This window comes from Oryctolagus cuniculus, chromosome 1 (genome assembly GCF_051225735.1).
Source record: "Oryctolagus cuniculus isolate XC-2025 breed Fujian yellow rabbit chromosome 1, ASM5122573v1, whole genome shotgun sequence".
Lineage (NCBI taxonomy): Eukaryota > Metazoa > Chordata > Mammalia > Lagomorpha > Leporidae > Oryctolagus > Oryctolagus cuniculus.
In genome coordinates, this window is record NC_142867.1 from 66,780,907 (window position 1) to 66,805,166 (window position 24,260).

The window sequence follows — 24,260 nt, forward strand, 5'->3', positions numbered from 1 at the left end:
TCCCGGATCAGCTCCGGTGTCCTAGGATCGCTCTTGAGAATTAAAGGAAGCAGTACGTATGGATTGCCTACTTAACAGTAGACACTCAGAAGTGCAAGCTCGTTAGTAACTCGTTCATATAAAGAGCAACTCAGGGAAGCTGCTTTAGCAGGGTGGTGCGGGAGTGGCGCGCTGAGGAGCAAATACAAGCAGCAGGATCCCCTAAACTTGCTAGAAGGAAGCTCAGAGGTGCAGCAGCAGGGAGGCGATCAGTAAGAAGCACCGACATGGAAACCGAGCAAAGAATGCGTGTACCATCACACCCCTAGTGAGGAGAGCCATCAGCGGCTCCGCACCTTCCGGAAACAGTGAAAGGTCTGAAACTCAGGTCCAAGTGCGCTCAGCGCCTCGGCAGGGCGCCTCTTAAAAATGCACGCTCACATCGCTCCTGGGTGCTGAAAACCAAAGGGGAAGAGGCCCGTTACACAGGGAGGAACAAGGATAGGACTTACATGCTTAAAGGGCCGGATAAATAAAATAAAACCCGTCAACCCAAAACCTGCATTGTGGAAATCTCTCTCACATTTGAAGGCAAAATATGGATGTTTTCAGGCAAACAAGAGCCAGCAGACTTGTGTGTATGAAACATATAGAAAGAATGATATCCAATAACAATGCCACACAAATGCATTAGAACTCCAGAAATGGTCAAAGTAAAGGCTTTTACTTAGATACTTAGTTATATTAAGATACTAATATACTTAGATACTAAGATAACTTAATTTTATTCATGTCAATGATTAAAAAAGGTGGCTAAAGAAAAATAGTAACAATGACACTATTATATACTGTTGTAAGGTTCTTGATTCATGGCAAAATATAGTATTTAATAACATGCTGTTAAAAATTAAAGATTAATATTGTAAACCCCAGGGGGATCATTACAATTTTTTGAAAGAGGAATATAACATCAGTATTGGGACACAATTGGGATCATAAAAAAATTCAATCCAAAGACAAGCAGAAGAAAAGGAAAAGAAACAAAGTTGGAATACAACTAAGAAAACTAGATTTAAATCAAATTCTATCAATGATTACACTAAATGGTCTAGACACACAAATTAAACAATATTCAGACTGGACTAAAAGCAATATGACAACAACATTCTGTATTCAAGTTCACCTTAAAGATAAGATCTCTTAACTTGGTTAAAAAGGGAAAAGATGGAAAGAGATAAACTGTGCCAACACTAATGAAAGAGAGCTGGATAGGCTATGTTAATGTTGAACAAAATAGAATTCAGTTAAAATATTACCAGCATAATGACAAAGGAGAAAATTCACCAAGAAGACAAAGCAATCTAAAAAATGTATGCAACTAATAATAGAACTTCAAAATACATAAGGCAAAAATGAATAGAACTAGGACTGAAAGAACAAATAGATAAATTCACAATTATAATTGGGGACATCAACACTTTCCTCTCATTGATTGTTAGAACAAGCAGAAAGAGGATTAGTACCTGCATGGAGACCAGAGCAAAACTCTCAATTCAGTTGACCCTACTGGCATATGTAGAACATCCCACCCAGAGTTTGCATCATTTTCAAGTGCACATGGAAGAGTCACCAAACTTATTCTGCATTGTAAAACAAGCCTCAACAAATCAAAAAGAATTACTCTCATACATAACACATACAGGCTACAAATAGCAAAAAGATGCCTGAAAAACCCATAACTATCTGGGAATTAACAAGTGTCTAAATAACTCAGGGTCAAAGAGAAGTAACAGGAAAATTAAAGTTATTTTGAATTGAATGAAAAGGAAATCACACAAATCAAAATGTATAGGATTCAATTAGAACTTTTAATAATAAGAATGTTTTAATAAAAATTGTTTATAATAGAAAATGAGTCCCATATAAATTAACTTAACCTTCTACCTTGTAGAAAAAGGAGAAGAAACTAAATTTGAAGCAAGTAGAAATCAAGGAAATTGAAAGCAGGAAAACACAAAGAGATCAAAATCTGGTTCCTAGAAAAGATCAAAATAGCAAAAAGAATATGCATGGAGCAGGCACGTAACCTAGCAGTTAAGACACCCATATCCCACATCAGAGTATCTAGGTTCTATTTCTAGCTCTGACTCTGACTCCAGCTAATGCAGACCCTGGGATGCAGTAGTGATGGTTCAAGTAATTGGGTTCCTGTGACTCATGTGGGAGACACAGACTGAGTAGGGCTCCTGCCTTTGGCACTGGCCTAGCTCCAACTGTTGCTGGTATTTGGGGAATGAATCAGCAGATGTGAGCTCTGTCCTTGTCTACCTCTCAAAGTCTTTAAAAAATGAAATAAGAGTATCCTTTTTTCTTACTCACATGAGAGTACACTGCTAACACGATGCAACACCATTCCCCGATACTTGGGTGGGTAATTCCTGTAGACAAGAATGTTCATACCTAATTATTATAAAGCCATCAATTAGAAAATTAACATGGATGCATTATTATTAGCTGGTCTACAAAGTTTATTCAAATTTTGCCAATGGACTCAATCATGACCCTTATATAAAAAAGGAACTCGGGTATCCAAGTTGCATTCAGTTTTCATGTTTATTTAGTCATCTTTCATATGAAACACTCCCTCCATTTCTTCTTGTCTTTCAGGACTCAGATGCACATGGAGCAGCCACTTTGTGTAGTAGTCTTCGTCTTGGGTTTGTCTGGTGCTTCCTTGTGGTTACAGTCAGGCTATGCAGTGTTGTTGAGAATATCACAGAAGGGAAGTTCTGTTCTTCCTATCACGCCCTGTCAGGTGGTATATAAGTTTGATGGGTTACTGGTGATGTTAAGTCTATTTGGATAAAGTCATTGTCTACCAGTTCTCTCCAAGTAAAGTTACTCTTTCCCAATACATGATAATGAAACATGAGACCTTGAAAGGTTGCTGCCATATGATTTCATTTCCATAACATTCCTGAAATGACAAAACTATAGAAATGGAGAGCAGCTGAGTGATTGGCAGAGTGTAAGGAAGGGAGAGGGCAGAGGAGGCCGTGGGTGGGTGCAGCCCCCCACACAGCACAGGGGCTCTGGTGGTGATGGGACAGCGTCGAGTCAGTGTCCTGCTCGGGACATCATACCACAGTGGTTCACACTGCAGGGACCCGAATAAACCACACATGGGCCAAAGACATCAGTAGGAAGGATAATTAAGTCTCCAATACATGGGGGCGGGCTTAGCAGGTAAAGCTGCCGCCTGCAGTGCTGGCATCCCATATGGGCGTTGGTTTGAGTGCCGGCTGCTCCACTTCCAGTCCAGCTCTCTGCTATGGCCTGGGAAAGCAGTGAAGATGGCCCAAGTGCTTGAGCCCCTGTACCCATGTGGGAGACCAGAAGAAGTTCCTAGCTCCTGGCTTCAGCCCAGTTCTGGTCGTTGTGGCCATTTGAGGAGTGAACTAGAGGATGAAAGACTCATTCTCTCTCTCTCTCTCTCTCTCTCTCTCTCTCTGCCTCTGCCTCTGCCTCTCTGTAACTCTGCCTTTCAAATAAATAAAAAATCTTTAAAAAGAAGAGTCTTCAATACACTGAACAGTGATGGGCGTTTGGCACAGCAGTAGCAACACCTATTGGGATGCCTGCATTCTATATCAGAGTGCCCGGATTCAAGTCCCGGCTTTACTCCTGACTCCAGCTTCCTGCTCATGTGCAACCTGGGAAAGATTGTGAAGGCTCAAGTGCTCGGGTCTCTGACACCCATGTGGGAGACCCAAATGGAGTTCTGGCTTCCATGGATTTGGGGAGTGAACCAGCAGATGGGAGGTCTCTCTCTCTCTCTCTGAAATAAACTATTTTTTTTAAAAAAAGATGAATTTATTTTAAAAATTAGCAAATGAAATCCAGTAATGTTCAGAAAGAAGTAAACATGTGTGCAAGGTGGGGTCAACATTCAGAAATCAATGCACCCTGTCAGTAAGCTAAAGAAGAAGAATCACATGATCTTATCAATTGATGCTGAAAAGCACTGGACGGGCTGGCGTGTCACAGGGAGTTCAGCTGCCGCCTGCATTGCCGGAATCCCATATCGGAGTGCTGGTTCGAGTCCCAGCTGCTCCTCTTCTGACTCAGCTCCCTGCTAATGTGCCTGTGAAGCAGTGGAAGATGGTGCAAGTGCTTAGGCCCCTGCCACTGCTCTGGGGAGCCTGGGATGGAGGTCCTGGTTCCTGGCTTCAGCTTGGTCCAGCCCCAGCCATGGGACCATTTGAAGAGTAAATCAGCAGATGGAAGATTCTCTCTCTGTCTCAAGCTACTTCCAAATAAATAAATCTTTTTGCAAAGGAAATGCACTTTAAAAAATTCAGCTCCCATTTGTGATAAAAAAAAAACTATTAAAAACTGGAAATGGTGAGGAACTTCCTCAGTTATGATAAATAACATCTATGGATAACCTAGAGTTGGCATCACACTTAATGGTGAGAGACTGGATACTTTCTCCTTAAGGCTGGGAATTTGGCAAGGATGTCCTCCTTAGCAGCTAAGGCAAGAAAACAAGAAAATTAAATAGAAGGTATGTAGGTAGGGAAGGAAGAAGGGAAACAGCTTTATTCACAGGTGATGAGATTGTCTACAAAGCTGTGGATTCCGTGAAATTATAACATTCTAAGAGGTTTAATTTATTTTTTTGAAAGAGAGAAAGAGAGGGGTGGGGGGCACCTATTTACTGCTTTACTTCTCAAATGCCTGCAACACCGAGGACCGGGCCAGGCTAAAGCCAGGGTCCTGGAACTCAATCCGTGTCTCCCACACGGGTGGCAGGGCTCCAGTGCTCGATCCATCACCTGCTGCCTCCAAGGGTGATTATTTGCAGGAAGGCAGAATGGGGAGCAGAGTCAGGACTTGGGATGCAGGCACCCCAGGCTGTGCCCCCCCCCCCCACTGTGGCAAGTACCCAGCGCCATGAGAAAAGCTTTTGCAGATGATTCTAAAACATACAAGAGTGATTAAAGATTATTTATAGCCTAAGATAGGAGAGAGCTCCCTGGCCCAGATATTAGAACTAAATAATTCAGAGGGCGTAGCACCATTCGAGACAGAGAGATCGACTAAGGGGAGAGAATGCAAGCCCACACACAGGCCACGCGTGTGGAGAGCGTTGCTACGTGACCGGTGGGGAAGGAGGGCAGGCTCAGCAAGCATCTTCTAATGGTTATCCGCGTGTCACAAGATAAAACTGGACAATAACTCATACTTCGTAAAAACCCAGATGAATTACGAGCTCACACATTGAAAACAAAACTTTAAAATTCTAAATAGAAAATATAAGAAGAGATTTCCTAAGGCAGACCAAACAACAGCTATTAAATAAAAAGCTGATAAATATGAATATATTAAAATTTAAAATATTTGTTTATCAGGGACTGATGCCAAGCCCCTGATGCTCGACTTACAATTCAGCTCCTTGCTAATGCGCCTGGCAAAGCAGCAGCAGATGACCCAAGCGCGTGGGCTCCTGCACCCGTGTGGGAGACCAGGATGGAGTCCAGGCTCCTGGCTCAGCACTGGCTGTTGTGATATTTGGGAAATGAACCAGCAGATCAAAGATCGATCTCTCTCTCTCCCTCCCTCCCTCTCCCTCTCCCCCCACTTCTCTCTGTAACTCTACCTTTCAACTCAGTAAATAAATCTTAAATAGGATGTGTTTATCTAACTGACAAGCTAAATTTTGAGAGAAGAAATTTATATTATTTGCCACCATGAGTCTATAAAAGCATCTTCAAGTGCATATGAGAAGCACAAAAAATGCTGTAGAGAAATGGGCAAAAATTAGGACCTAGCTTTTCACAGGTGAGGAGATGCCTGTGAGTAGAGATGTTGGACATCAGTGATCAGGAAATGCCAATCAAGACTGGAACAAGGCAGCATTTTACCACCTGGCAAAGGATAAGAAGTGTGACCACCCCAGTGTCAGGGGATGAGGATCCATGGGTGCCCCCTTGTTCCTGGGGGGAGTGCAGATTGGTGTGATTGTTCTGGTAAAAGGTTCACATACCCTGAGCCCCAGGGGTCCCTCTGGCTGTGCTGAGTCTGTGGGAAAGAGAGTGGGGATAGAGAGCCCCAGGCCATCCAAGGGGCTGGCTGTGGCCGGGGAAAGTAGCTGCTCCGTTCAGGAGGTGTCTGAGTCAAGAAAAGACTAGAACAAGACCTCTGTGTAAAGTGGTATCTAAATGGCCAATAGACCCAATAAAACAGCTCAGCCCAGAAAGTCATTAGGAAAACCCTGGCGCCACCAGGCAGTACCACTGCACACACAATAAAACAGCTACAATGTGGAAGACACACAGACCAGCCTTCTCAAAGATGCCTTGTGAACATACAAATGCGCTACCACTTTGGAGGACAATATGGTTTCCTCCTGTGAGTCCCAGCCATCCCATTCCCAGGTGTGTACCCAGCGAAGGTGCCCTGAGAGACGCATCCGAGAATGTTCTCAGCACCACACTTCAGAGTAGCCAGGGACACTGGGCAGCCCACATGCTGCATTCACACGGCGAGAACAAAGGCTCGCAGCGGGGACGGCTCTCACACACATGGCCTTGAACCCAAGAAGCCAGTCTCAAAAGAGCACAGACTGCACGATTCACTTCTTTTTTTTATTTTAAAAAATACTTATTCATTTATTTGAAAGAGTTACATAGAGAGAGGAGAGGCAGAGAAAGAGAGAGAGGTCTTCCATCCTCTGGTTCACTCCCCAGTTGGCTGCAACAGCTGGAGCTGCACTGATCCAAAGCCAGGAGCCAGGAGCCAGGAGCTTCCTTTGGGTCTCCTGCGTGGGCGCAGGGGCCCAAGGACTATGGCCATCTTCTACTGCTTTCCCAGACCATAGCAGAGCTGGATTGGAAGTGGAGCAGCTGGGTCTTGAACTGGCGCGCTTATGGGATGGTGGTACTGCAGGTGGCGGCTTAACCCACTTACGCCACAGTACCGGCCCCCACGATTCACTTCTTATATAGATCAGGACCAGCTGGGAAGGGTGTGGACCTACTGGGGGGAGCTCGGTGATTGGCAAGGAGCCAGGGGCTGCTGGCAATGGTCTGTTTGTTGATTCATGTGGTGACAACACGGGGTGGCCCCTGTGTGAAAATGCCCCCCTGTGTTTGATACACTGCAGATTTTGGCCTGAGCAACCTGGTAAACAGTTACCTTTGCTGAGATGGCAATGAGCAGAGAAAGAACCAGAAAGGGGAAATGAGATTCAGTTTTGAACATGTTATAAGGGGTGGCCATCAGCATGCAAGTGCGGAAGTCAAGTAGCCGCCTGGACGTTCAAGTTCAGAGCTCCAGGGAGAAGGCAGAGCTGGCCACACAGACCAGGAGTCCTGACTGTGCAGACAGCATACAGGGCCATGAGCCTGGATGTGATTAGCAGGGGAGTGAATGCAGAGGGCAGAGGTACCAAGGGGTGGGGGTGGCGGCGGGCTCAGACAGTCTTGAGCATGAAGGAGACCATGAAGGAGACCACAAAGGAGCCCCCAGGCAGCTGGGGAGAAAACCAGGAGAACGTGGTGCCTGGTGGGCCAGCAGGAGCTGCTGAGAACTGACCCCTGGACCTAGCGACACCCACGTCACTGGTGAACTCGTCGAGGGCAGTTTTGTGGAGTGGTGGTGTCGGCAGTGTGTGGGCAGGGAGGACCCACGGCGGGTGAAGACAGGAGGGTGTGCAACATAGCCAGCTCATTGAGTTTGGCTGTGCAGCTGGACAGAGAAATGGGGCAGGCAGTGGAGGAGGGGGTGGGGCCAGGATTTTTAGATGAGAGCCACGACAGTGTATTTGTGGGTAGGGAAGAGTAGACATGGCAGGAGAGAGAGAGGGGGGACAAGAGCTGGAGCCAGGTCCTGGAGCAGGTGAAGGGGGTGGGATTGCCGAGCCCCACCTGTCAAGAGAGCGAGCAGTTGGTTGGAAGGGCAGCTGCAAGCAATCAGAGAGGCAGCCTGGCCGATAAGGGGCTGCCGGGAAAGCTGATAAATGCCGTAGGGCTCTTTCTCCTCCTCTTTTCTTCGGCCAACCCCAGCACCAACTCAAAGGTTCCTTCTGGGAAGTAGGGCCCTGCCTGGGTGGGGGCAGGGAGGCCTTGGCACCAGGCTGGGCAGAGTTTGGCCCCCTCCCAGGCAGCTTCAAGCAGACACAAAGCCCGGTGGGGGCCTGGCCACACAGCGGGGGCGCCGGGAAGACGGGCACCATGGTGGAGCTGGCACCCTTGTCTGTGCCGTGGGAGCGCAGGCTGCAGACCTTCGCGGTCCTCCAGTGGGTCTTCTCCTTCCTGGCCTTGGGTAAGGCTGGCTGCGGGCAGGCGGGAGGCCCCAGGCACGGGGTGCGGGGAGGGCCCAAGCAGCCTGGCCAGGTGCACGCCACACGCTGATGGTGAATGGCTGTGTGCTGACCGGACTCTGCTGCAGTCACAAAGCTCTCAGTCGCCCTGGGGGTCTCTTGGGCCTGCGCAGAAGCCTTCTGGGCAGCAGGTGGGCATCATGTGGCCTTGGGCAGGTCCTTAACTTTCCACCCATGCCTAACCTTTCTTGGCCTCTGCTTGAACATCTGCAGAATGGGGATGTCAGGGTTGTTGTGGGTGAAATGAGGCACTGTGATTACTCCTGGCCTGGCCCCTGCGCAAGGCTCACACAGGAGGGCACGGCCTCTCCCTCACGCCATCCGTAGATCTGTGCCCAGGGAGGAGGTCACCTTTGCCCAAACTCCAGCTCCCCTCGAGGTGACATTTTGGAGGAGAGCTATGGACCTGGGTTCCAGCTCCCTGCTAATGCACACCCCGGGAGGCAGGAGATGATGGCTCAAGTGCTTGGGCCCCTGTCACCCACGTGGAAGACCCAGATGGACCTCCTGTCTCCTGGCTTCAGCCTGGCCCAGCCCCAGCTATTGTGGGCATTTGGGAAGTAAACCTGCTAATGGGAACTGTGTGTGTGTGTGTGTGTGTGTGTGTGTTTCTCTGTCTCTCTTTCAAATGCATTTTTAAAAAATTGTTTTAAAAAAAACCCACAAAGTGCCCTCAGCACAACCTTGGACAGTTGGCTCTGGGTGGGCAGGGATTGTCTGTTCACCGCTGAACCACTAGCACCTGGCACGCTGTGGGTGCTATTTGTAAATCGTGGGCAGAAAAGGGTCTCCCTTCTCCCTGAGATCCCAAGACACAGAAACTAGAACAGTGACTCAGTCTGCTGTCACCATTTGTGGAGCACCTGCTGAATGCAGACTGCTGCACGGTTTGCGGGGTGGGCGTGGGGAGGGCCACGCAACCTGGTGCGGTGGATTTAGTGAGCTGGGGCTCATGCCCATGCTGCCTCCCCCTCGGCGCCCCCAGCTCCTCCACGAGGGCGCAGGAAGCGAATCTCCTCCTCCTCCCAGGGTCGAGGGTTGGGCAGGATGGGGCTGCCCTCAGTCTCCCGCCTTCTCTGACAGCTCTGCTGTCCTCCCCAGCCCAGATCTGCTTTGTGGCGTTCATCGGCCTCCTGTTCACGAGATTCTGGGTCTTTGCTGTCCTGTATGCGACCTGGTGGTACCTGGACCGGGACAAGCCCCGGCAGGGCGGCAGGCGCAGCGAGGTCTTCCGCCGCGGGGTGATATGGAAGTACATGAAGGACTATTTCCCCGTCTCTGTGAGTGTCGCCGGCTGGGCTGCCGGTTGGGCTGCGGGGTGGGGCTGGCTGGCGCGTGCAAGACCCTGGGCGGTGCTCCTTCGTGGCCTGAGACAGACCAGCTTCTCTCTGTCCTGGTCTTACCGTCTACAGGGATGTGGAGGGAATGAGGACCAAGGCATACGCAGGCTTTGCAGGGGCTCTGGGGCACAGATAGGTGCTTAAATTTTTTAATGGGTTTATCTGAAAAGCAGAGAAACAGAGAGGCAGATAGAGAGCGAGCTTCCATCCACCGGTTCACTCCCCAAAATGCCCAAAGCAGCCAGGGCTGAGACAGGTGGAAGCCAGGAGCCCAGAACTCCATCCGGGTCTCCCAAGTACTTGAGCCATCAGAGCAGCCTCCCAGGGTGCTTCAGCGGGCAGCTGGATCGGAAGCTCGGAGGCGGCACTCAGAGCCGGCACTCTGGTATGGGATGCAAGTGTCTCAGACGGCGACTCAACTGCTGTGCCAGGTGCCCGCTCCCCCGACATGTTTCTTAAAGACACAAACCCATCCGTGTTTGAGGCTCAGAGTGAAGGCATTGAACTCACTGGTCCTCCGCTTACATTCATCCCACCATAAGACTGAACGTGCAGAGAAGGACAAGGGTGCGGTCCCACCCTGCCCACGGCAAGTTCTTTTACCAATTTTAAAATGCGTGCATTAGCGTGGCTGAAGGGACAGGGCAGAGAGCCTGAGCCGGCCTTGATTTCTCTGCTGTGTGTCCTCACACAAGGCTTTGTCCCATGCAGAGCCTCAGTTTCCCCATGGCCCTGGAAGCAGATGGGTCCCCCCAAGTCTTGGTGCCGCCTACCATCCAGCTCCCTGGCTCAGGACACCACATGGTCCTCGTCAGCCACTGGCCCTGGGCCTGAAGGCCAGGCCTGGATCTGAGCGAGCGGACCCTTCAGCTCCCTCACCTGCCCCAGCTTCCCCCAGCAGACTGAAGGCCTGGACCAAGCCGCCAGGTGGCCAGAAGGGAGGGGGTGGAGGGAGCAGGGTCTGCACAGGGAAGAGGAGAGAGGGAGGGCATGGAGCGGGGTGGCCTCCAGAGCCACGCAAGTTGGATCCTCGTGTGTGACCTCGGGGAAGCCCCCAGTCCCTGGAGCCTCAGTTTCCTGATATGCAAAGCGGCAATAAAGCCACTTATCTCCCTGGGCTGTGTGGATTCAAGGAGATGCCACAGGTCAAGTGCCTTGCAGGTTCTCAGTGCTGTTTCATGGAGTCAGCACGTGAGAGCCAGGAGCCCTGCCATGCTGTCTCCCTCTCCCACCCCCCAGGAGCCCTGCCATGCTGTCTCCCTCTCCTACCCCCCAGGAGCCCTGCCATGCTGTCTCCCTCTCCCACCTCCCAGGAGCCCTGCCATGCTGTCTCCCTCTCCCACCCTCCCAGGAGCCCTGCCATGCTGTCTCCCTCTCCCACCCCCCCAGGAGCCCCACCTCCTCCCGCCCCCCCAGGAAGCCCCTCAGCTGCTTAGAGAGAAGGGGTGGAAAAATGGAAAACCGGGCCCACTGCTGTGAAACAGCCAGCCCGAAGCCCGGAGCTGGGCTCCCGCCTGGCCCCCTCCTGAGTGTCTTAGGGCCCCACAAGAACTAGCAAGGCTGGGCACCCCAGGGAGCAGGGCCTCCCGGGCAAAGGGCAAGAGTTGGCTGGAGGAGGCGTGCACTCACCAGCAAGGCAGGTGTTGAAGGGCAGAGTTCGCGGTGACCTGGGCCTCCAGCGGGGGCTGCCCGGCCCTCACCTGTGCCGCCTCTGCAGAGCTCCCCCCCCCCCGGCTCTTGGCTCTTGTCAGTAGCCGTGGGCACAGACCTATCCTCTCACTGGGACCTTTGGGCTTGGAGATTCCAAACTCCTTTTCTTGCCTCTTCTCTCTCCAGCCTGGGGCTCCCTCTTTTTTTCCCCCTAAAGATATATTTCATTTATTTGAAAGGCAGAGAGAGAGAGAAAGCCCAATCTTCTGTTGTGTTCCGGATTGCCCAGAGAGAAAGAACCAGCGAGACGCACCGAAATGCAAAGAACAAAGGGACTTTATTTGTAGGTCCAGCATGCTGGGGCCCCAGCCTCCCATGCAGCGCAGTGCTGGGAGACCAAGACCCCCTTCTCTTTGTTCTTGGGTTTTTATAGTTCCCTGGCAAACAAGTATTACACCCCCATTCCTTCCTTCCCCTGGCCCTGCAGGACCAGGGACGGCCCACCTTATTGGTTGCCTCCACCTGGTCTTGCAGACTGCACCAAGGACTGCCTGGTGTCAGGTTTCATCTTCTCATACCAGGCGCATCCTGGGCCTAGTCAGTTTTTTTGTCTTGTAAGAAGCCTGTCATGGTGTGGCATGACAGGCAGAAATGGTGTTGGGACAGCTCTGTGCCTACCAGACCTGCTGTCCTTGCAGTGGCTCCCAGGGAGGGTCTTCTCAGTGCTGACACCATTGACATTGGTGAGATAGTGGACTTAACTGGCACAGGGTTTTTTTTTTTTTTTTTTTTCATTTTTTTTTTAATTTGAAAGGCAGACACAGAGAGAGAGAGAGAGAGAGAGAGAGAGAGAGAGAGATCTTCCCTCTGTTGATTCACTCCCCAGATGGCTGGGCCAGGCTCAAGTCAGGAGCTAGGAACTCCACCTGGGTCTCCCACATAGTGGTAGGGGCCCAAGTTCTTGAGCTATCATCTGCTTCCCAAGATGTACATTAGCAGGAAGCTGGATCAATAACAGAGCAGCTGGAACTAGAACTCAAGCACTCCAATATAGGATGCAGGTGTCACAAGCAGCTCCTATTTGCAGAAGTTGGATGTGCCTGGTTTTTCAGGATTATCATGGCACCGAGCCTTTGCCACACCACCTATCAAAGGTAGGCAGTACCACCGAGTGGCCAGCAGAGGGCGAGATGACGCGCAAAGTTGGCTTTGCTGGTCCTGGACTGGGAGCCTGTAGGAGTGCTGCGTGGCTTGCAGACTCCATTCCCAGCAGGAATCTTGGGTGAGCAGAAGGCTGCAAGTCCCAGCTCCATCAGGCTCCCCTGCCTTCACAAGCCCACGCACTCCACTGTCAGGTGCCTGCGCTCATCTGTTGATTCCCGAGCATCTGTGGGTCCTCTTGTGATTCTGTAAACTAGCTCCTAGTGGTGGAATTCAAGCAAAATCAGGAAAACGTTTCTAGGCCCTGGCACTTCCTGAAGTCACCCTGTGGGCTTCCTAGAGAGCTGTGGCCACCTCCGGCTGAAGCCCCCTCTGCCCTTGGAGGGGGCTGGGGAGCCTTCACAGTGATTACGTCATCAGTTGGAGCAAACACTGCCTCCCCAGGCCAAGGCCTTCCTAGGAGCAGCTGGGCGCTGTGGCTGGGGCTGTGACCATGTGGTCACTGTCATGGCCAGGCTCGGGGCTGTGCAGTACACCCCTCTGACCTCACCCAGGCTTGGGACAAATTCTCAGCTCCTCTGTAGCTTTCCAGGACTCACTCGGGACAGTGCCAGACCCTCTGCCCCCACCCCACGGGTCTTTGTTTTTGTTTTGTTTTGTTTCAAGATTTGTTTATTTAGAAGAGTTACAGGGAGAGAGGGAGAGACACACAGAGAGATCTTCCCTTTCCCTCTCTCATGCCCCCTGCAGGCAATGGCAGAGTTTGGCCCCATCATCTGGGTGGCTGTGGGTGGTCACTCGACCCCTCAGCTTACTGGGACTGCCACAACTCAGCAGCCCCCTGGGGAGGGGGCTCTGAGAGGGTTAAGCAATCTGGCTCTGCTGTAGGAGGGGACAGGGCGTTTGCTGGGAGACAGGGCTGGACGGGCGTGGTGGGGAGCTCATGAGCACTCCTCTTGCTCAGCCCAGCCCCAACACCCTCTTCCCGAGAGCCCCATGGGTGCTGTGCTCTTCTGGGCAGGAACTGGGCAGGCGCCTGGGCTTTGCAGCCCGGCTGCCCGCCCCCAGGAGGACTAAAATGCCTCCACTGAAGGCTTGTACACGGCGGGCAGGGCCACGTCATTTGTAGCAGCAACAGGATGGAAGGGACACCGGTGTCCATCGACTGAGGAATGGACAAACAAAACGTGCTTTGTCCACGTGCTGGGGTAGTATTTGGCCATGAAGAGACACAAAGCTCTGACAGCAATGGGCCTTGACAGGGCCACGCTAAGTGAGAGAAGCCAGACCGAGAAGGCTGTGTACTGCATGATCCCATGTATAGGAAATGTCCAGAAACAGGTGAACTCACAGAGAGAGGGTGGAGGGTGACTCCTAGCAGATGTAGGCTTCTCTGTGGAGTGTTGAAAATGTTCTGGAATTAGATGGTGGTGTGAATTACAGAATCATTTAAATATATTCAAACCACTGAACTGGTTTAAAAGGGTGGATTTTATGGTGTGCAAATTACATCAATTAAATAAAAAATCCAGCCATCCCCAGAGCCTGGCAGCCCGGCGTCCCCTTCCCTAGCCCCACTTGATGGCACCACGCTCAGCTTGCAGGTACGTACCTGGCTGGGGTCTCCCAGGCCCCTGTCTGTCTTGGCCCAGGCTCGCTCCTCTCCCCTGAGCAACAGCCCTCACACAGCTCCCCTTCCTCCTGGCTCACCTTGCATGAACCCTGCAGCAGTCCAGGGAGGGGTAGTCCCTGCCCTGGGGGACTGAGGGACCACTGAGGCAAGAAGGGGTCAGGGGCCTGGGAAAGGTCATGTGTGAGCCAGGGTCAGAACCCAGACGTCCCAGCTCCCAGCTCAGGGTTCTCCCTACCGCTGGTAGGACCTGGGGGATGTGTGGACGGCGCTGGGCTCCAGGGGCCTCCCTCCGAGGCAGCTGGTCTGCCCCATCTGTTGGCTGCATCGCTCCCTCCCTCCATCCCACATTCATTCCAGAAGTCTGCTCGGCTCCAGGCCTGCCCTGGGGAGATCCGCGGTCTCCAACCTGTGCACTGATGGCCTTGGGCGCTGGGGATGGGTACAAGAGGTTAGCACAGGAACAGACGGGGAGGCCACGTCTGGGGAGGTGTCAGGAGCATGCAGACGGTGTCAGGATCTTGTGCAAATCTCGCCTCCCTTGCCCACACACGGGCGCCCACAGCATTTCATGGCGCACCTCCCTCGTCGCCGTCCACAAGGTGCCGGTCCCGGAGGGTCGAGTGGGTCCACATTCCAGCAAATCACAGTTGTGGTGGGCCCGCCTCATCTTGCCCCTGCTTCCCCACCTAACAGGCTGTCCCCACCTGTCCCAGCCAGGACAGCAAGAGCTGCATGGTGCTCCATGGTGCACCTGTTTCATAATTCATCTAAACTGGCCCTGTGGGTGGACAGCTGAGTGGATGCTGAGGCTTTGATATTGCCAGAAAATGATGCTCCTGCCAAGACGCTTGTTCAGATGTCATTTTGCACAAGCCTGAGACTTCCTGGAGGCTGCAAGTTCAGTTTTGTTTTTCGGTTTTGCCACATATTGTGCCCTTCCAGGGATACAAAACTCCATTGCAATGAATGAAAACTTATTTCAGTACATTGAGCAACATATGGTTTTAAATTTTTTGAATATTTATTTATGTATGAGAGAGAGAGAGAGGAGAGAGAGAATGAACTTTCACTTACTGGTTCACTCCCCAGATGGCCACAACAGCCAGGGCTGGGCCAGGCTGAAGCCAGGAGCTTCCTCCAGGTCTCCCACGTGGGTGCAGCACTTGGGCTGTCCTCTGCTGCCTTTCCAGGCCCATTAGCAGGGAGCTGGACTGGAAGCAAAGCAGCCAGGACTCCAAGTGGTGCTCCTGTAGAGGATGCTGGTGCTGCCGCTGTGGTTAACCCGCAGTGTCCAACACCGGCCCCCAGGTATGGCTTTAAACAAACTACCACATGGGCTCCTCGCGCAGTACCTGTCATGGTGAGAGTAACCAGAGAGTTATCAGCTCTGTCTATGTTTTCATGTCTGCATGTGGGGGAGGGGTCCTCCAGGCAGCCTCCAGCAATGGGTCAGGAGGTGCCTGGAGGGCAGGTGGGGGGTGGCATCTCCAGAGGCCACGTCCAGGCCAAGGACAGGAAAATGTGGAGCTGTCAGCCAGGCTGGGACAGACATGCTCAGCCACTGCTGCCTGCAGGCTGCCCTGAGGCCGGGCAGCAGGTGTCCAGGGTCCCAAAGGTGGGAATGGGGTCCTCAGGGAGTCATTGGCTGGAGGGCTCCCTTTGATGCCAGAAGGGCAAAGCTGAGTCACAGTGCAAAGGGCTGGGGTGGGGGTAGGGCAAAGTGTAAGGCCCAAGAGCCAACCCCTGGGGCCCCTAGGCCTGGGGCTCCTGGGGCCGTGGGGCAGGGAACTGGTCCCACTTGCAAGCCCAGCAGCAGTGGTCATCTGTGCAGACTGGCCACACGGCAGAGCAGCCTGGCTCATGGTGGCTCCTGCCCTCCGCCCTCCGCCAGCTCCCCTAGAAGCTGCTCCAGACGGTGGCCTCTGCAGCTCACTGTGCAGCCTGGGCTCGCTGTGGCGCCGGCCAGGCAGAGAGTGGACTCAAGGCCCTGAAGGCCTGGCGTGGACAGAGCAGAGAGCCGCAGCTGTTGATGGCACAGCCTGGGTTGTGTTCAAACAGGGCACTTCCAGCTCGGGGGCGCCCCCGTGTGGCCCATTGCTGCCTCCCCACGTCACATGCGGCCCAGCAAGCCCCAGAGTCCACACACCGCACCCTGAGCAGCCCTGGGCAGTGGCGTGGCCAGGGTGAAAGCGTCCCATTTGACAGATGAGGAGCCTGAGCGGAGCGCACGGCGTCCAGAGCCAGCGCCCTGGCGCACACACCACGGCTCGCCTCTCGGAGGCACCTGGAGAGGCAGAGGCTTGCCCAGGGTCACCGGAGCGGGCGGCGTAGACTCAGCTCCCGCTCACCACCTGCCGTCCCTGCAGCTCGTGAAGACCGCGGAGCTGGACCCCTCGCGGAACTACATTGCGGGCTTCCACCCGCACGGCGTCCTGGCCGCCGGCGCCTTCCTCAACCTGTGCACCGAGAGCACTGGCTTCTCCTCGCTCTTCCCGGGCATCCGCCCCCACCTGATGATGCTGACCTTGTGGTTCCGGGCTCCCTTCTTCAGGGATTACATCATGTCCGGGGGTGAGCCTGCCCGCCCTGGGGCGCTGGGAAGGGTGGGGCTGGGGGAGCAGATTGTGGTGGGGGTGGAGGCTGCTGACAGCCCTCCTTCGGGGGGGGGGGGGCTCCAGGAGGAGGAGGCTGGAATCAGGGGGGCACTTCTGCAGCACCTTGTGGGGCACGGGGGCCCACGAGAAGGTTGGCAAGGGGGGGCAGACCCAGGGAACCGCAGCTGGTGCGGGGTGCGGTAGGTGCCAGGAGGCCTCGGTGGATGTGGCTGGTGGGCACTTTCAGCCTTGGGCCTTGCTCTCTCCTCCCCTCCGGTCCCCCAGTACTGACCCTCCGTCTTCTCTCTCCCAGGGCTGGTCACATCAGAGAAGGGGAGTGCAGATCACATCCTGAGCAGGAAGGGCGGCGGGAACTTGCTGGCCATCATTGTCGGGGGTGCCCAGGAGGCACTGGACGCCCGGCCTGGAGCCTACACGCTGTTACTGCGCAACCGCAAGGGCTTCATCCGACTCGCCCTGGTGCATGGGTAGCGACCGGGACTTGGGGGGAGGGGTCCCTGCCGGTGGGAGGGGTCTACTCCAGCAGGGGGTTCTCAGCCCCTTCACGTGGTGTCTTACGTGTGAACGCTGAGAGAAGCTGAGACAAGGGGGATGGGGATGGAAGGGCCTGGGGGGAAGTGGACATGGTCACCAGAGACCGGGTGGGGGTGGTCTGGAGGAATGGGGTTCATTCAGGGGCCTGCTACAAAAACACATCCTCTCGCCTGGGGGTGAAGCGGCTTTGAGGAATAAGAGCCAGCTGGCGCAACAGGGATTTTTCTAGGAAAAAATAAAAGCAGGTGTTTTCTCTCCGGGAGGATGCTGGGAAGCACGGGGCAGACAACTGTGGCCCCAAGAGGGACCAAGGCCGTCTGGAGGATGACCCAGGCCTCTGGACTCGATCCTTGCTCCAGTTCCCGCTCCCTTCCTGTGCAAGGGCAATGACCTTTCAGCTTGTGCAGCCCCTGGGGCCTCCCCCAGCACCCTGTGCTCTGCTTCCCTCCAGGGCGGCCCTGGTGCCGATCTTCTCCTTTGGCGAGAACGACTTATTCGACCAGGTTGAGAACTCCTCTGGCTCCTGGCTGCGCTGTGTCCAGAACTGGCTGCACGGGATCATGGGCGTCTCCTTCCCACTCTTCCACGGCCGCGGCGTCTTCCAGTACAGCTTTGGGCTCATGCCCTACCGGCGACCCATCACCACTGTGGGTGAGCGAGGTGGCGGCCTGGGAGGGGCAGGCTCCAGGGACAGCACCTGAGCCGGTGCCATAGGGGACTTGGAGAGGGCTGGACACACACCTGCTCTCCTGGTGCTCACACCTGAGACTGGGACACGCAGAGAACCCTTCTGGAAGGCAGCCTGGAACAGGAACTGGGAGTCGCTGCTGGTTGCCGGGCACCTGCTGAGTGCCAGGCCCGACCCGGCTCCCTTGCATGAAGCAGCCCAGCGCATCCTGACAATGCCCGAGGCAGGGGTTATGATCCCCGTTTCGCTGACGGTAAACTGAGCCTAGAGAAGTTAAGCAGCTTCCAAGAACTCACTGCGCCTTTGAGTAACAAGGTTGAGGATTGAGTCAGGATTTGTCTGACTTCTCATTATGCCAGACAGGGGTTTAATTTTGCCCAAGAAGACAGAACAAGGCTGGTTTGGAGAAGCTGGATCCCGGGAAAGGGCACTCGAAATGACTTAAAACTGTGCCTACAGCACAAATCCTTGGGCTTGGGATTACAGCCTGAGGGGTTGTCAGGCCAGGGCTGGGCGGGAGCTTCAATGTGCACACTTGGCACCGTCTATGCAGCTCCCCAGACGCCCCCTCTGCTTTCTTCTTGGATTCTAGCAGGGTTCCTCCAACACGGTTGGCAGTGAGAGGCTCATTTGTCTCCCTATCCGTCACTGACTTGTTCTAGCTGAGCACAGGGTGGCCACCCCCGACATCGTGACCTTCCCTGGGTCATGTGGCAACATTTTCATGCTCCCTCCAGAGCTATCCCAGGAGGAAAGGATGGGGAGCTGCCTTCCCAGCCAGGCAGAACCAACAGAAGGAGGCTGATTCCTGTCCAAGGTGGTGGGGGTGAGAAGAGCTGCCTGGCTGTGAACTTGCTCCCTCCTAGAAATACAGGGCCTTGTAATCGGCTTAGATTCCCAGAATCACGTAGCCTGGAGGTGAAGAGCACACCACAGGGGTTTAAAATCTGGCACGGGTGCTTCCTGGCTACGTGACCTTGAATGAGTTTCTTAACCACTCTGAGCCTCATAGGCCGACCTGTCAAACAGGACGAATGAGAGGTCTTAGCACCCGAGGATTAAAGGAGACAGCACGTGTGAGCACCTAGCATATGGCCTGGCCTTCTGCGAGTCCACTTCCTGGAATCAGGACTGGAAGCGATGGCAGGAAGAGTTCCTTCCTCCGGGGGTGGGCCCCTTTGACCCAGCGGCTCCCATGCTGAACCACCGCCCGCCTCTCTGCCTTGCAGTGGGAAAGCCCATCGAGGTGCAGAAGACACTGCACCCCTCGGAGGAGGAAGTGGACCAGCTGCACCAGCGCTATATCAAGGAGCTGTGCAACCTCTTTGATGCCCACAAGCTCAAGTTCAACATCCCTGCTGACCAACACCTGGAGTTCTGCTGAGTCCCTCATGGCAGAGGAGGGGCTGCCCCAGAGGCCAGAGCTGGTGCTAGGGAGCCCAGCTGGAGGCACTGAGGGGGTACATGCTTCGGCAGAGCCTCCCCCGACTCCTGCAAACCCAACCTGTGTCAGGCCCCCACTGGAGCTGGCATCGTGGAAGGAGAGAGCAGGCTCCCGCATGCGCAGAGCCTCCCTCTCTGTGCCTCTGTCTGCTCCTCTATGAGATGGAGAAGGGCTGGAAGAGAATGATTTCTGAGGTCTCTGTCCTCTGTTGTAAAGTTACTCAAACACGGCCCACTGAAATGTGGGGAAACCAGAGCCAGGTTTTTTTTGTCCTCGAACCCTGAGTGACAGTGTAAAAAGTCACCAACTCCAGCCCTCTCTCCTACCAGCTTCCCCACCCTGACCTGGAGGCCCCAGCTACTTCCTTCCCAAGCAAGCGAGGAGAGGTTGACCAGTAAGCCCCTGCGCTGGCACTAGCCACCTTCATGTGTCTGCAGCCTCTGGGCTATGGCGTGGTGTCCAGCAGGCGCAGGAGGTGAGCCACGAGGACGGTGCTGTGTCCCTGTCTCTGTGACTGTGGGCAGACCTCCTTCCCCTCCCTCTGAGCCACAGTGTCCCCAAAGCACATGACGACCTCTGAGTCTCAGCTCTGCCACTGCAGAGGTGGAGGGCTCCACAAGGGCCCCTCTCGCTCGTCCTTTGTAACCTCAGGCCCTGACCTTGGCATCAAAGGGGTGCTTTGGGGCAGGTGTTTGGTGCAGAGGGGTAAGCTGCCACTTGGATGGCCGCTTTCCCTACTCAGTGCCTGGTTTGAGTCCCGGTCACTCCATACTTCCTATCCAGCTGCCTGCCAGTGGAGTTGGGAAAGCAGCAGAGGATGGCTCAAGTGCTGGGGTCCCTGCACCCACCCCTGGAGACCTGGATGGAGCTCCTGGCTCCTGGCTGCAGCCTGGTCTGGCTCCAGCCCCAGCTCCCAGCTGTTGCAGCCAATTGAGAAGTGAATTAGCATATGGAAGATCTCTCTCTCTCTCTCTCTCTCTCTCTCTCTCTCTCTGCCTTTCAAATGAATAAATATTTAAATAAAAATAGGGTTGTGTTTCATAAATGTCTGTTAGGGGCTGGTGCTGTGGCATAGTGGGTAAAGCCCCCTCCTGCAGTGCCGGCATCCCATATGGGCGCCGGTTCAAGTCCCAGCTACTCCACTTCTCATCCAGCTTTCTGCTATGGCTTGGGAAAGCAGTAGAAAATGGTCCAAATCCTTGTGTTTCTGCAACCACATGGGAAGACCCTGAGGGAGCACCTGGCTGCTGGCTTCGGACCAGCACAGCTCTGGCCATTGTGGCCATTGGGGAGTGAACCAGGGAATGGAAGACCTCTCTCTCTCTCACTTGCGCTCTCTTGCTCTCTCTGCTTCTGCGTCTCTGTAACTCTGCCTTTCAAATAAATTTTTTTTTTTTTGACAGGCAGAATGGACAGTGAGAGAGACAGAGAGAAAGGTCTTTCTTTTTTTCCGTTGGTTCACCCCACAATGGCCGCTGCAGCTGGCGCACCGCGCTGATCTGAGGCCAGGAGCCAGGTGCCTTCTCCTGGTCTCCCATGTGGGTGCAGGGCCCAAGGACCTGGGCCATCCTCCATTGCACTCCCAGGTCACAGCAGAGATCTGGCCTGGAAGAGGGACAACCGGGACAGAATCTGGCGCCCCGACCAGGACTAGAACCCAGGGTGCCAGTGCCGCAGGTGGAGGATTAGCCTAATGAGCCATGGCGCTGGCCCCAAATAAATCTTAAAAAGAGTCTGTTAGTCCTTTTTACTTCTGTCCTCAACCTCAGCTAACAGGGCTGGGCAAAGCCTCAACATGGACCCCAAGCCTGGCCCTGTGACCCTCGGTCACCTTTCCAGAAGCTGCCTCAGAGCGGTCCAGAGGGGCTCTCCTCTTCCTGATGCATCAGCCCTAGCTTCCCTGCTCTGACCCCCTTGGGCTGGGTAAGAAGAGCAGGGCAGATGATGTAAGGCAGACACGAGGCGTGAGGGTTCACGCGTCTGCAGGCGGGGTGGGGTGGGCACACGAGCCCCGGCCAGCAGATCCTGAACTCTTGCATGAGGGACTTCTGTCCTCCCCAGGGAGGGGGCAGGGGAAGGCTGGGTCGCACTGGGGCTTGTGGCTCCCCTCCCCCTCCAGGAGCAGATCACACGATGACCACAATGTGGGAGGGGGCATTGGACATATGTAAATCTGATCCCACATCCTGGTCCCATGTTCAGCCTCCCTGGGCAAGTCTCATCACTTCCAAACCTCAGTTTTGTCATCTGAGAAATGGGAGTTAGCACATCCACACCCAGAGTCCTGAGCGGCAGCTGCTGAGATGGTAAGCAGAGGCGGGGGTCAGCGTGCACAGGGACCCCTGCGGGTGCCTGTTACCCGCGAGGGGGCAGGGTGGCACAGAGGTCACAAGGGGAGCAGTGACGTTCAGGGAAGGGAGTGACGGTTTCCAGCCACGGGGAAGACCTGGAGGAAGTGACTCGCAGACAGGGCCGTGAGGAAGTTACGCCAAGCAGGTGAGTAAGGGCCCGCGGTGCGTGTCCGTGGTTGCATCACAGGGGTCACTGGGTAGACACCAGACACAGCTAGTGCACACCCACCAGCTCACCTGCCACCTTACCCCGTCCTGGGTAGAACAAAGTTCACTAAAACGGCCCGCAGGTCAGGGGTGAGGCCTGGACCCTCCCCAGCCTGGCATACAAGGCTCTCCTTGCTGGCCCTCTAGACTTCGCCAGCCTCCCCCTCCCCCCGCGCCGGGCACCCACACTGCCCTCGCATGGTGCACGCCCTTCCCGTGCACCTGAAACCCTTGCCCTGACCCGGTCATCGTCACCCCCAAAGACCACCGCCCTGTCAAACCTCAGCCCCTCCCCTTGAAACTACTCTCTGCCCTGAATCAGAGGTAGTTCCCTCTTTCAGGAGTGAGGTCATGGGCATGGACCATGCACTGGGAACACTCTGAGGGCCAAGACCACAGCCTTGCTGCCTTTGGCGTCTTCCTAGCACCCCAGCATGGGGCCTGATGTGCCTCTGCATCCCCACGAAGGGGGCTTTTTTCCTTTTTAAAAGATTTATTTACTTGAGAGGCAGAGCTACAGACAGAGAGAGGTCTCCCATCTGCTGGTTCACTCCCCAAATGGCTGCAAAGGTCAGAGCCGGGCTTATCCGAAGCTAGGAGCCAGGAGCTTCCTCTGGGTCTCCCGCATGGGTGCAGGCACTTGGCCATTTTCTAGTGTTCTCCCAGGCCATTAGCAGGGAGCTGGATCAGAAGCAGAGCAGCCGGGACTTGAACTGGTGCCCATATGGGATGCTGGCACTGCAGGTAGAGGCTTAACCTATTATTGCCCCCACCCACAGAAGTGGGACTTGATTGGATGCATCAGTTATCCCCATCCAGCACCCTCCAGGCCGCGGCAGGGATGGTGGGGAGGGGATCGCATTCGTTGTCTGTTGAACAGCAAATGGCTCCTAAACAGCGAACGCCTGCTGTCTCACGGTCTCAGGGGCTAGAGACCTGGGAGCGGCTTAGCTGAGTGCTTCGCTCAGGGTTCCTCACGAGGCAGAGCCAGGCTGGGCTGTGACTGTAGTCTGACGGCTCAAGGAGGCTGGAGGAGCCGCTTCGAGCGCATGGGCAGCGAGGGGCAGGAGCGCGCCTCATCACGGGAGCGCCTCACCACCCGGCCCCTCCGCAGGCCGCCAGGGGCACGCTTCTGTAGGGCGAGTGAGTCTAAAAGAGAGAGCAGCCACCCTGCCGTTTGTGTCTGAGCCTCGCAGTCCCAGGCCAGCGAGGCTGCCCTGCTTCCTTGGTTACACCCGAGTCACTCGGTCCAGGCCACGCTGCACACCGGCGGGTGAGCACAGGGGGTGAGGTCGCGGGGGATGGGGTGAGCCCCTGGGGACCACGCTGGGCTACCCCAATCTGTGTGCTTCTGCACAGGGTGGCCACAAAGAGGGCGCTCACGTGGGGGCAGCCGCAGCTGGTGGGAGGCAGCAATGATGCGTGTGATCCATCGGCCTCGCTGGGAAGGCACAGGTGACCACTGGACTTGAGCGAGCCTGGAGGTGGGGAGGCTGCTTCCTTCGAAGAAACCTGGGAGGCAGCATCGAGCCCTGCTGTAGAAGGAGCCACACCAAACCCATGTGCAGAGAGGCATCCTTGCTCGGGGGAAGCCTGGGAGACTGGGGTGTTTGCTGTAGCTTCAGCCTTCTTGACGGGTGGCAGGAGCAGCACGCACAAGGGTCAGTGTATTAATCTGGCACCTTGTAGCTGACACCTGCTGGCACCCTCAGAGTCGCCTGTGGGGCCTCACCATCGTGTGGGGAAGACGATTTCCTGCACCCCAGCACACACGCACACTCAGACAAGAGACGGCAGCACGATGGGTCAGGTCCGAGGTCCTCAGTGCTGGGGACAGGTGGGGTCTCCTCTGGCAATCACACTGTCCTTTGACCTGGGAGAAGTTCTCAGCCATCATCACTCTCTGGGGACAAAGGGCCCGCTGGGGCCCAGACCTTCTGATACTGCTGTGCGGTGACTCAGCTAGGGGTGGCAGGCGGGACAGGGATCAGCCAGCACAGCCCAGCCAGCAGCCACGTGGCATGGGGCCAAGGCTCACCCTCCTGGGGGGACTGTGTTTTCCCAGGACTCAGAAGGAGGTGGAGAGGTGAGGAGGGCGTTGGCCGGCAGCTGCTGAGTGAGCAAAGGCACAGAGGAGTGTGGATTCAGAGAACAAAGGTGCGGGTTAGGTCTCTAGGCCAGCAGACCTTCATGGAGCCCTTGCTGTCCCTGGGACCGGAGGCAGAGCGACGACAGGGTAGTCCGGGGTACTGGTGTGGCCTTGCCCGCTGTC

General features: G+C 54.8%; 1 protein-coding gene across 2 annotated transcripts; it reads left to right on the top strand.

The window, feature by feature from the left end:
• The first annotated feature begins 7,941 nt into the window (after positions 1-7,941).
• On the top strand, positions 7,942-20,456 carry MOGAT2 (monoacylglycerol O-acyltransferase 2). Of its 2 annotated transcripts, none has more exons than XM_070064860.2 (6): positions 7,942-8,307; positions 9,467-9,645; positions 16,516-16,720; positions 17,057-17,231; positions 17,750-17,949; positions 19,216-20,456. In XM_070064860.2, the coding sequence occupies exons 1-6, from the start codon at positions 8,217-8,219 to the stop codon at positions 19,368-19,370; spliced, it is 1,005 nt and encodes a 334-aa protein (XP_069920961.2). In that variant the 5' UTR covers positions 7,942-8,216; the 3' UTR covers positions 19,371-20,456. The 2 variants fall into 2 exon arrangements, with proteins under 2 accessions (XP_069920961.2, XP_089167725.1); XM_089311599.1 differs by lacking the exon at positions 7,942-8,307 and adding an exon at positions 8,379-8,496.
• Positions 20,457-24,260: the final 3,804 nt, after the last annotated feature.

Coding starts and splice junctions, on each gene's coding strand:
- MOGAT2 (XM_070064860.2), top strand. CDS start 8,217: ATGGTGGAGCTGGCACCCTTGTCTGTGCCGTGGGAGCGCAGGCTGCAG. Junction 8,308..9,466: donor CTTCTCCTTCCTGGCCTTGG/GTAAGGCTGGCT, acceptor TGTCCTCCCCAG/CCCAGATCTGCTTTGTGGCG. Junction 17,232..17,749: donor CGACTCGCCCTGGTGCATGG/GTAGCGACCGGG, acceptor GCTTCCCTCCAG/GGCGGCCCTGGTGCCGATCT.